The sequence below is a fragment of the Brachyhypopomus gauderio genome, chromosome 4, assembly GCF_052324685.1.
Source record: "Brachyhypopomus gauderio isolate BG-103 chromosome 4, BGAUD_0.2, whole genome shotgun sequence".
Classification (NCBI taxonomy): Eukaryota; Metazoa; Chordata; class Actinopteri; order Gymnotiformes; family Hypopomidae; genus Brachyhypopomus; species Brachyhypopomus gauderio.
Window position 1 is genome coordinate 34,043,044 of NC_135214.1, and position 13,019 is coordinate 34,056,062.

At 40.6% G+C, this 13,019-nt stretch overlaps 1 protein-coding gene across 4 annotated transcripts in view; it reads left to right on the forward strand.

Annotated features, from left to right (window-relative positions):
- The window catches only part of pde4d (phosphodiesterase 4D, cAMP-specific), a 107,004-nt gene that overhangs the window by 12,559 nt on the left and 81,426 nt on the right, over nt 1–13,019 (forward strand). For 2 of the 4 annotated variants that reach the window (XM_077004177.1, XM_077004176.1), the window contains exon 3: nt 3,783–4,012. In XM_077004177.1, coding sequence (XP_076860292.1) covers nt 3,783–4,012 — 230 coding nt within the window. Of the gene's footprint in view, nt 1–3,782; nt 4,013–7,423; nt 8,160–13,019 lie in introns of those variants that run through there. The other 2 variants (XM_077004184.1, XM_077004175.1) reach the window with 1 other exon arrangement.

Here is a 13,019-nt window from a genome sequence, read left to right on the forward strand (position 1 = left end):
CCTTTATGTAACTCCCACTGTGCACTGCAGATGTTTATGGCCAAATGAGATGTGAGAGGTTATATTCATCAGTTTTGACATGCCATATGTTTCATTGGGAATTCAACATGACCTACTTCCTGTCTGTTTCAGCTCAAGTGACGGCCATCTATTGACCACAAAAAGATATTCATGGATTTTCAGTTTGCCAGTGATAATGTTTAGAGACATACAATTTGATTTTCAAGGGTTTTTTTTCCCTTGTAGATGAAATATACTCCTGTTTTTAATCTCAAAGCAAACATCACCATGGTTTAATAATTATTCAATTTTGTAGTCAATATATGTTTACTCTCAGTTATACTGCAATTATATATAGCCCACAAATGGGTCCAGCATATGAGGATGGAGAGGGTGGGGGTGTGCGCATCAGTCCTGACCCACTTAATTCATATTTAATAGTCTGACAAATGCAGTGTAGCCCTGCCCATCTGCAGCTGAGGTAATTGGAATGCTTGCATCCACCACGCATCTGTGGCAACACACCATTAATTACACCTAACGTTTGCTTATTTACTTCTTATTTATTTAGAAGTCTGCTCATGCATTGCATATTTCTTCCAGGTAATGAGATTAGGGGGAGAGCTTCAGCGTGGTGTGGGAGGCGCTCTTGCCTCACTCAGGTGTTTGCGGGCGTTCAGCACAACATCGTGCGGCTCATCACAGCACATCAGACGATGTTCTCAGGTCTTCAGTGTGTGTGGTTAGGCACCTCCACCTGGGAGGATGTGTGGTTCCTCAGCACGTTTTGGAATCATTTGTTCTGGAGCAGATGTTGTTTTTATCATTAAGAAAGAAGATGTCTTGGATGCAATGACTTTAAATATATAATCAAGTTGTGCATCTGTAAATGACATTCACAGCATATCATTTTCGGACATTTTATAATTTTTTTTACAACAAAAGCTTTCATAACCAAACCATTGTTTCTGCTACTTTATTAAGGTGCTTTATCACTAGATGGGTGGTGATGGTACTGCACAGTGAAACTCTGAGCCAGAATATTTCAGTGTTGTATAATGAAAAGTGGACAGACGTGGGCGACACAGCCGAGCTGACATGACATCTTGAACTTTATTCAGGGCTAAGAGATGGAAAACAGCCGTTGACGTTCTGTGTATGTGAACGTACTGCTGATAGTGGTAAAGAGCAGCGGGCAAGGATTACTCAACTGTGTACGTGGCCGCCACTACACGTGTGCTGTGGGGAAAAAGGCCAAATGACTCGTCACATTTGCAGCCACTTAACTGATGGCTGTTAATAACACCAAATCTGGTAAACTCACTATTGCTGAATTCTAGAGGAGAGCAGATTTATTCTAAAGTGTGTGAATGCAAAATATGAGAAACCCCCAGTGCATTATGGCTGGGTTTTTTTTTTTAGTCCTGTGCCTCCAGTTCTCCAGGATGTGGCAATGGCATGACCAACAGAGCTTGTTTGCTTTCATGGGAAAATGTGTTACTGTTGAAGGTCAAATGAAAAGAAGAATCATTCTGGAGTCGTCTGTTCCTGAGACTCATACTGTTTGGCTCCCAGCGTTATCTAATTAAAGTCAATGAAGCCATTAATAATGAACGAGGGGATGACTTTTATGAACTCACCTAAGGGAAATAAGTTCAATAAGATCATATGTTCAATAGAATCACACGTTCAACATTGTCACACGTTCAATAGCGTCATATATGTTTGACAGGATTGTATGTTCGATGGAACCATGAAGGAAACATTTTGACAGAAAAATCTCCTTACAGACAACCGTTCAGCTCTTGATCATGTATGGTCCTAATGTGAACAAGATAAGAACATGTCTGAGTGAAACAATGAGGTTACGATAAGTGTAAATATTAGTGTGGCCAGGCTTATTGGTTAAACACACTGAACTACTGCAGTATGTTCAGATGTCTGTATAAATCAGTGGCCAGTTGCATTTCCTATATGCCCTAAGGCTGTTTGGAGAGCGCAGATCTCTCTGTGTGTGATCAATACAAGTGTATGTCCAGAGGATCCAAAGGCCCAAGCTCATCGGAGCAGGACAGCAAGGGATGGTGGGATTGACCGCCGTGATGGGAATGAAAATAAATTCTTATTGAAATCTTATTTTTTCCTGATAGTTTGTCGAGGTAGTGATTCCAGAAGTAGTGGTTACATGTGGAAAAACTAAATGTGTAACACCCTTGCTCTATACTGGTTCTGGTTGGTTCTAACTGGTTCTGGTTGGTATTGGGGAGAATGTGAGAGATAGAGATAGGGAGGCAGGGGTTAAATCACAGTGTGCATTCTTTATTCATTTTATTCCCGCATGCATGGCTGCTAGTGACTTAAGATTCTCAGATGATTAGTCATGCACAGCTGTTCCTGATATGCTAAATAATGATTGACAACAGTGTAAAAAAAACAACAAAAAAAAAAACCCCTGATGCAATAGACGTCCACATCCAGTGTGCATGAGCTGGCCTGATCGTGTCTGTGGGATCTGGTCCTTACTCAGATCTGCAGAACCTGTATTTATTCAACCTGGAAGAAGAACTGGACTTGCTTTATTCTCTGAAATGATTTAAATGATTTTGCAGTCCTTTAAAACCAATACTGATTTTCAAAATGTCCAAAAATTAAGACATTTTCAGAATCATGAAATCATGTGGTTTGCAGTACATGCACAATTAGAACAAATGCATGTATATCATAGCCACTTACAATTAATTAGTCCGCCAACAGATCCTCACAAACATAGAATAATATGTACAACCTGGTACCTCCTGCAGTTTATCACCCGACCCTTGTTAAGATACATGTATATATACATATTGCTGAAATCTTGCTAATGTTAGTGTTAGCGAACCTTACTCTTGGTCCTGGTTTCTCTATGCAACCCTAGGTGGCCTTTTAACACATTCATTATGGATTTGCCCTTGTTAACTGCAGCTGAACCCGATCACTGTAGATAACACCATTACACAATCATCTCAGTACATATTAAAAACGGAGCCATAATTAAATAGAATTTTTGAATGCTTATGAATGTGTTTATATCCACCAGGACCAAGGCTATGAAGAGATATTTTATTGAAGTCTCACAAAGTGATTAACTTCGCCTAAAGCAGTTATTCCAATTTATAACTATTCGATTATTAGTATCTGATAGCATCATTGTTATTTTGGTCAGAACTGGGTGAGCTATTCTGAGTTCTGTAATCATACTAAGTACAACAAATGGGAAGTCTTTATGTGCAGGTTGAAACATTTACTCAAGATGTTTCATTTTTGGCTCTGTGATTTCAGACCCTCGGTTCAGCTGTATGGTATCAGGAGCTCTTATGCAATTGGAGGGGACATAGCAAAGAAAAAGCAAGAAAGAGATTGTGTGTGTGTGTGTGTGTGTGTGTGTGTGTTGTGTAGAACAAAAGCAACTGCAAATATATATGGAAAGGCAACTGGTCGATAGGCTTTTACAAAGGGTCCTTCTCTTAAACTTCAGCTGTTGTACCTTATTCAAATTTGTGCTTGCGTCTGGAAAATCTTTTTTTCTGTACAATATGATGTTTGGAAAAATGGGTAATCCCTACCAAAACATCAGCAGAAATCAGCTTTGGCTTTGAAGAGACTGACTGATCCATTTAAGACTGATGAGAGTTAAAATCCAAGTCATGAAGGTTTATCATAAAAGAATACTATGATGGCATAAATCAAAGCCCGTCCTGGGCTTCAGCACTGCACTCTGCTGACTACATCACTCTTTCACGCAGGTGACCGACTCATCGGAGTCTCCCGAGGCGTGTCTGCTGACGTGTATGGAACCATTCACTGTGCGCAGGCTCTCGTGTCGCAGTTTGCAGCTGCCGCCTCTAGTCTTCCGTCAGGCACAGCAGTACTACTGCGAGAGGAGGGCGGAGCCAGAAACAGCCCAGCCCCGCCCCGCCAGTCTCCCTTTGAGGACCCCGCCCCTCATTGCCATCACATCTGCAGAGAGCAGCAGGTATGCAGCCAGAAAATGTAATGCTTCATTGTGACACGGGTGAGTTCATTGTAACATGGGTGAGTATCTCGGGACAGGCCAATCAGGATGGGCCGTTTCTGACATGAACAGTCTCTGAGAAGGCTTCTGTGCCTGACGTAGGCCTACACATGAATCCGTTTGCTTGAAACGGCAACATGTAAATGTTAAATTTGTTTTTGTTTAAGGTTGGAAGATAGAACTGCTATCTCTAGTTTACTAACTTCTAGTTGTAGGTCTGATCTTTTTAAAGGAACATTTTTCCTCATACACAGACCCCCTTTTTTTTTTATCTGTGCTAGTTTCTAACATGTATATCTCATGAGTATCCGCTTTATGTGTGCTTGGGTCCTGATTACTGGATTGAAGTCATGTAATTGAACTTTCATCACTAGCTAAAAAAATGGTGATGTGGTTTCTGTGAGAATTACAACATGTATTGTGTACTATACAAAACACGCAGCAGAATAACCATATTCATTTGCATTAAGCAAATACCACCATGTTTACCAGTGGCTACTCGTTTCAGTTTTGTTTTTTGTGCGTATAATCGAACTATTCCTCACATGTCTTAGCTACTTTTCTGTTAAAGAAAACTTAGTCTGACTTCCCGTTTGGAATCTACATGAAAAAGGCCTTAAAATAACAAACGATCTGATTCCACTTTTGGGACACCAGTCTGGCAGCACCACGGATTCCAAACGCAGAAAACCACAGAAACAAAATTTGGACCCTTTGCAGTTTGTGTGACATGTTACGCTCTAAACTTACAGAAGAGTCAGAGTAATTATCAACAACAAAAACACAGAACTTGCTTTATGAAAGAAGGATTAAATGCTAAATTAAGGAACTAAAATAGTAAATTGTGCTTTTTGAAGAGAAAATATATAACAATTTTTTATATATTTATTCCTTCAGCATCACTGCATGTCTAAAAGACAACTAAATTATTTTGCTGGGCAAAATAATTACCTTAAAAGCTGAACTACCCTTGAGAATGTGCATTATAATATATTATAAGGAATCATACATTATTATATTATTATAATACATTATACATTATTATGTTAATTACTACCCTTAAGAGTGACTCGAGTGAACAGCTGTGATCAATAGGTTAAGTTCACATTCTTCATAAGAAATGGACCCCTTAATATAACCATATTACAAAATGAAATAGAGCGCTATATTTACAAACTAAATCGAATTTGTGCCCAGACGATGGAGGCTGTGAAGCTGAATGAACCACGATTAATTCAGGTGTCCAGAGGCTCAACCCAAAGAAAGAATGAGCAGTAGTGTGAGGTTACAAGGAAAAATACGAAAAAAGGTCATCGTTGTTATGGTTTAGCTGAAAGCGATAAGATAAAAGTCTCATCTAAAGGCCTTGTCCTGGTTTTGGCTGTCCTTGCAAATGTTCAATGCCACATAAGTTAAATGGATGAACTACACTGAATTAAAATCCAGAGAAACATACAAAATAGGCAGCAAGATCTGGGTTTTAAAAAGGTATCAGTAATACTTCTTTATTTCCAGAGGTTTCCATTATCTGGAGTCAGATATGGGCACTGAATGTAAAAGTGGCCTGAATGCTTTCATTTGGGCACCGTAAAAGTGTCATCAGGGATGAATATATTTATATATCCTATACATAAAGTGCACCACATCAGAATAGTCTGCCTAAACATTTTATTAATAGTTCTTAATAATCCTGTTAACTACATGGGTGATGTTGAGGATGAAGAATTACCAATTTGGAGAATGATCTGACTCTATGATTCTGTCAGATTCTGTCTGACTTTGATTTACTATGACTGACTGTCTGACTCTGATTCAGTCTATCTCTGTCTGATTCTGCTTGAAACTGCTGGTTGTAAGAGATGCTATTCCTCTCAATTCATGGTGAACAGATCAAGACTTTTTATTATTTATTTTTTACTAACCTCTGGGCACAGTTTCTTTGTGATTACACTGTAGATGGACAGAGGCATGGGCGTCATTTAGAAGATAAGGTGGATCCAATTTAACCACAGCTTTCTGTTCTCGAGATTCAGTTCAATATAACTCTTGTACATTGCATTCTGGTTAAAATCACCAGAACATGAGCAATAGCAGAACAAACCCCATTTTGGGTCATTTTGATTATTGAAAATGACCCAAAAAGACACTGAGGGGAAGTCTGTGAGCCACAAGCTGACCTTTCCCAGAATTCAGCAGTACATTTACTTTTTCCTTCAAGCTTATTAAATCAGCAGTTTTAGCATTTGCTGGTTGTGAACTTTACACTGAAAAGGGGCTCCATAAAATATGCGTGTATTTACTAATCTACATGTGATATAGTGGGACAGCGTAAAGGTTTCTGTGATGCATTTATATATCGGAATGGTCTGATTCTAAATATGAAGGTATCTTATCTTTTAGTGCTGTTGTTCTACCCTTCAGATTTTGCACCAAGGAATCTGGAACAAGAATTCCTTTCGTCAAAATGTCCCATTCCCTTAGGGCATGTGTGAACAATATGACCTCAGTATACTCCCTTGATGTTGTTTTTTGTTTATTTGGTTGTTGTCTTTTAAAGATAAACATGTTGGTACATTTTCAACTGGGGTGACCTAAGGTGTCGTTGTTTTCTCATGTGTCCACACCTGAAGACGTGCTGCTCGGTTGTGCTGTGCTCTATTGCAAACACTTGTCTTGTATTCGCCTTTCTGTCAGTGCGAGGCTTCGGATGTTGGTGGTGTCACGGCCGCCAGCCTAGCCGCTGTTGGGCAGGGCTCAGTCGGGGAGGGGGGGGGAGTAGTTCCTGATTCTGTACTGAGTAAGACAAACACTGAGAACAGATTTACTGTCAAACGCAATTTCATGGTCGTGAAATCCTCAGCTTTGCCTCCTTTGTTTTATTATGGTTTTCCCTCATTTGGATTTCACACCTTTAGTAAAGCTTGTGTGACCGTCACCTGCGCTGAGAGGAAACCTGAGATTGATTGCGTTGTTAAATGAACTGACAAGCTAGGTTACTCCTGACGCCAGATTATTCCATACTTTATTGATCTCTAAAGTTTATAAATAGCCTACAAATGAACTAATGTAGCTTTGACACCACATGCCGAGATAAAAAATGGATTTATGTATATTACAGATTATAATACAGACACAGATTATAACGTTTCCGTTACTGCACGAGCGACCACTCTTAATCCCTCAGGAAAGTCTTTCTGCTATTTGTAGCCCACCTAAAGGGCGGGTCCTCATCGCACTGAGGGGCGCTGGTGCCGCTGGATTATTTCTTCATGGACCCCGCTTTGCAAAAGTGGGCGTGGCCACCACAGCAGACACTATATAGGCAGGCGCGCGCTCGTGCCACTGTTATCTGCGCGAGCACTAATTGCGGACGTTTTTTTTTGCGAAGTTTTGACGTGCGTTAGAAGCGCTGTCACTAGATCGCTTATGAGTATGTAGTCTTGCAACTCTCGATATATTTAAAATGAGAATTTTAAACGGCTGAACTGGCTTAATCGCTGGACCAGTATGCGAAAATGAACTGCAGACCCTATGATTTGCACAAAACTATTAAAAGCAATAGTTTCGACTGGTATAGAACTTTACAACATAAAACAGTATTCTTTTAGAGATAATAGTAACAGCTCGCTTTAAAGTCGCTTAAGTCTTTGTTGATAAAAAAAATGGATGTTGTGCAATTGGCGACGAATTTGCCTTCTGCGTCGCGAACTTTATCAAACTAATTGCATACGGGCTGTACGGGTACACAATAACAAAGGATAAGTTGTCCTCTTTAAATCCAGCCCAAACCATAGTAAGCGAGGATGGACTCCGCGGGTAAAGTGACAGCATCGTGTTTAGTTTGTAACAGCAGTGGCGACGGAGGCACCGGTGATAATGCCGAAGCCCCCAAACATCTGTGGAGGCAGCAGAAGCAGTTGCCCCTTCAGCGTCAACACTCCCACGGGTCACACAAGAACACCCGGGTGAGGCAGAGAGGCTTCTCGGACAACGAAAGATACCTCAGTCCGAGGACCATGGACCGTACCTATGCTGTAGATACTGGCAGTCGCCCTGGTTTGAAGAAATCAAGAATGTCTTGGCCATCATCCTTCCAAGGACTCAGACGGTGAGCCATGGTTTGAATTCTCTCACGCAAACCGGGTGTGACGGCGCGGTTAGACATTAAATACAGACAGTTAAAGTTAACAGTAGACGTCAGCTCTGCATTTATTTAGCGGAGCAAGATGTTAACTTTTAATATCGATGCCGTGGACTATGATTTCGGACTACGATTATTATCCCCCGGAGGATATTAGTTTTAGGATTAATTAGTTAAGCATTGTTTTCAGAAGCGATTACAAGACGAGCGTTGACTATTTTGTGTTGCTACCGGAATGAATGTAGCACCTTATAGGTGTTGGATACTAGTGTAAACACCAGATTTTCTGAGGTTACAGATGGACCAGTTTTGTTCCTGTGTGTGTACCACTTGGCAGTAACGGTCTTTTATCGCATATCCAATGAATGCACCTATGGACAGCCAAGGAAACGGAATGTACAGACTCTAAATTTATCCCACAGTCCGATATAGTACAGGCACCGAATTATATAGTAAGTGTATGCAGAACAACATGGCTTTAGATTACATTATCAGTGCAGGAACACAGTATATTTGAGCGCCCCGTTGCCTATCCACGAATCCACGAGCGAGAGTCAACACGCAACTTGTAAAGTGCGTACAGTTTAAAACTGTTTTAAGAAGACTGTAATGATTAGACTGTCTTGCTTTGACTTCACTACGAATAAAGATGCTGGAATGTACAAAAACATCTTCACTGAAGCATTTCAGCTGTGACCTTTTTTACACTTGGAAATGGGAACGTCCCCGTTAGTATCCGTACCCAGAGGGCAGCATCACGGCTATAAGAACAGTCCAAAGGAGGACAGTCTCTAACGGCTTTAGCACCGCATACAAACTTCAATATAAGTCGCATCATGCGTAGTCCCTCCCTATCAGGAATGCATTTTACATTTACACGTTTTACACAAATTTACACTGAGTAAATTATGTATATGCCGGGCGTCTTACTCTGGTTCTACTGCTGGTCTAGTTTGTAAACTCTGAGATATTTTAAGGTATTTATTTCGAGCTCGGCTCAATCTCAATCGCCGGTGTGTGATTGGTAGTGTAAGAGTTGTACCTGTGTTAAAATTGTAAAGCGACCTTGGGTATCTAGAAATGCGCTATATAAGTTGAACATTCATTCATCTCCCCTAAAAGCTCAAATGATGAAAGCGAGGTAAAGGTTTGAAATATGGCCATCTTTATCTTACTTGGCTTTTCATGTGGACATAACAGTCTTGATGTTGCGGAGATATGATTCTTGATATTCAACATAACAGTCTTGAACAGTCTTTTAGACACACAGGGTTGCAGCCATCTTGCAATACCTACCCCTAAATTATATCATAAAATTGAAGTATTACACCCACTAGTTTTAAATATATAATGCAGTATATTAAATATATCCAAAATTCTGAATGTCAGGTGTCAAGGTTTGATAATTAATTCATTAAAATGTAATTGATGATTATTAATCTGCACAGCAGAAGTGTCCTGAAGAGATTAATAATGATTAATAAGGATTTTCTTTTTAGATTAGATGGTAATGACCCAGTTTCCCAGACACAGTCCTTCACACAAAAGGCCTTTTCAGATGGGAAGATGCCTTTTCAGTGACTGACCACATAGTTCAGATCAAATCATCTAAACGTTCTAAAAATAAAACTACACTATTTTTGTGGATGTCTGATTGGCCAGATTTTTTTCTTCTTGATCACATTAGCATTTTAAGTCACTTTATGCAAGCAGCTCATTTAAGAGGATATATTAAGGCAGGAATTGTGGGATTGATTGAGTTGAACTGGGAGGACTAAGAGACTGGTTGGAGTTGTTTTACATTAGACAACAAAGCAAATGTGATGAACATGTAGACCGTGTGTTCACTTCCTCACCCTGAACCATGCTGAAATGGTTGCTTCACACCTTATATAATCATGCACAGTGCAACCTTACAGAAAGCTTCATTACTACAAATCATAACCTCTTCTCACGTTTTCCACAGTACAGTGTCACATTTCATCTTTCTGCTTCCTGAGTACAGCACTGTCAATCTAACTGAACTGAAAGTGTTGTTCACTGTTCAGAAAACCAACACCTACTGCACCGCTGGCTTGATCAGACATCAGCCGCTGTATTTGTACCTAGATGTCAAAAGCACATTTTTGCTGAAGGTTAAACAGCCAGACAGAGATCCAGAGAAAGACCGGCTGTTTGGATGTGGATGCCTGGGTAAATAGATGGATGCAGTAACTACGTCAGTGACGCTACTGAGATGCACCTGCTGGGTTTGAGGAGCAGTGCTGCTATGCTTGACTTCAGGGGGGGAAAACTCATCATGACTCAGGACGAATCAGAGACTCAAATGAATCATTTCTCATTTCCTGCTTTTAAATAAAACATCACATTTGTAATATAAAATATTAATTCTCAATTTTGTAGACATCACGAAAAACCACACATTTTCCTTAAATTCAACCAAAAAATGTTATATTTGTTAGGTTTTGACCCAGTATCATTAATACTCCAAAAATATTATTTTTTGGAGTGTGAAGTAGTGTCGAGAACCCAAGACTTGGCTCTGTCTGACATGTAACCTTTAGAGACAAATTTGCTTTATTAACAGAAGTGTGAACACAGGCATACATATTTAATTGTAGCATAACCCAAACAATTACACCTCCCATTTCTGCATGCAGCAGTTGGATTAAAAACTGTTGTGGAAGTGTGGTCACTATTCAATATCTACTTTTCACAGAAAGTTATCCATCCACTCGATGTTGTCTTTCGGGTCAAGATTCCACACGTTTGACCAGATTAGCTGCACATATAAACGAACTATTTTGCTGACATATGTCTGGGGATCAATACCATATCTCTAAACCAGACAGATCATTCAAGTGTGTATTATAGTGGCGTATCAAATTTGGCAGACACACTAAACATCAAAGTATTCGATGGAAAAAAAAACAATAACCATAACCCAGTGTGAAGTAATTACATATTTCAAACCAAATTCTGGGATGTGTTGTGAACTGTAGCTCAATAACTAGAAATACAGTTCTGCACTGCAGCTGAGAACATTCAGTTCTTTGGTTCTTCGCTCCCAGTTTCCCCACAGCACACACACACACACACACACACACACACACACACACACACACACACACACACACACACACACACACACACACACACACACACACACACACACATTAAGCTTACAAGGTTGTACAGTGATAAGGGTTAAATTTTTTTTGTAATGTAGTAATGATTATAGACTAGTTTGCAAATGCAAATCTAAAAGAGATCGACCCGACTGTATGCAGGTTGTGACTGAGCAACGTGAACACATCTGTGTGACAATGAAAAATGTGTTAAAGAAAACATTGAAACCAGCAGTTGGAAAACTGAAGAAATTGCAAAGCTCCTTTTAGGCGACTGTGTGCGTGGATCAATAGTGTGTTTGTGTGTTCTCTGCTTGCATCCCCCCCCCCAATCCCAGGTGTCTTTACCCGCTGCCAGCACTACTGAGGCAGCAGAAATGCTTTCTGGGTCCTGTCTGTGTTGTAAATGGCTACCAGAGTCGACCAGTACTCTCGTGATGGGAAAACTCTGGCAACACTGGCAAAAACAGTAGCATGTGCAGAAATTCCACCAGTTAACCCACCAACCAAACCCCCTGTAATAATGTGTGGTTCCGACATGTCTCTGGGAGTTGTCTCCATTTTGGTATTGTGATGCCGTCTGGTATTGACGACCAATTTGTGATGTTCTTGACTTCTTCGTCTGTGATTGGACAGGATTAAACATATGGGCTGTATGTGAAATGGGAGAGCTGATGAGAGGGAAGAGGTCAGACCTCATGAGCTGATGTGAGCGGAGGAATGAGGTGAGACTTTGTGAGCTGATGAGAAAAAGGAGAGAAATGAAAAGACTGAAGAAAGACTGAATCAGTGTCAACCAGCCTCAGGTGTTCTGCTGTTAGCCAGGTTTTAAACATGTTAGCAAAAACAATATAAGGCCTAAGCCATGATGGCTGAAATTAGGAAGCACTGGCAGATATTGTAGACATGCTCTTCGACATTGTGGTCTTCCAAGACAGGAATAATGAGGTTAGCCGCAACGAGACAGATCTGGAGAGTCTTGGTCCCAGGGCTGTGTGAAGCAGAACACGTTATCAGAGCTGATAGGGGCAGTGAGACCCAGGGGATGCAGTGCTGCCCCAGTTCTTCAGGATAGCGCTCCCCCCCCCTCCCCACCACCACCACCACCACCACCACCACCACCCCAGAGCCAAAGCTCAGACTTCATACAGGGACATTTTTCAGGACAGGAAGACGCACACTTCACAATGCTTTACAGTGGTTAGGGAAATTTGGATATTTGAATGGCCATTTTGAAATATTTAGTTCTCTTTTTTTGCAGTGTGTGTGCGTGTGCGTGTGTATGTGTGTGTGTGTCTGTTAAACTCTTATTTTTTTGCACAGCATCTTCTTAACATCATCTTACCTATTTTGGTATTGGAAAATGTGACCAAACAAATCATCAACCTCTTACAATTAGTCTAATCAAATGTAAGTTTTCATAACTGTTTTGCCACACTGACAACAGCAGACAGCTAACGCAGCTCCGTGTGTAGCCAATAGACAACAGCATAACACACGCACATGCAAACTTTCACACGCAGGTCTGTGATCATTTAGCGTGGTCCAACCTCTGTTGGTGTAATCACCATTCCCTTCCAAAACACCACCCTGCATAATCAACATGTAAGAGCGGCATTTCGTATCGACGGCACCATTGCGGCCTTCTGAGGCGTACAGCTGGTCTTAAGAATCCTGCAGGGAAGCTCTTGGCTTTGGT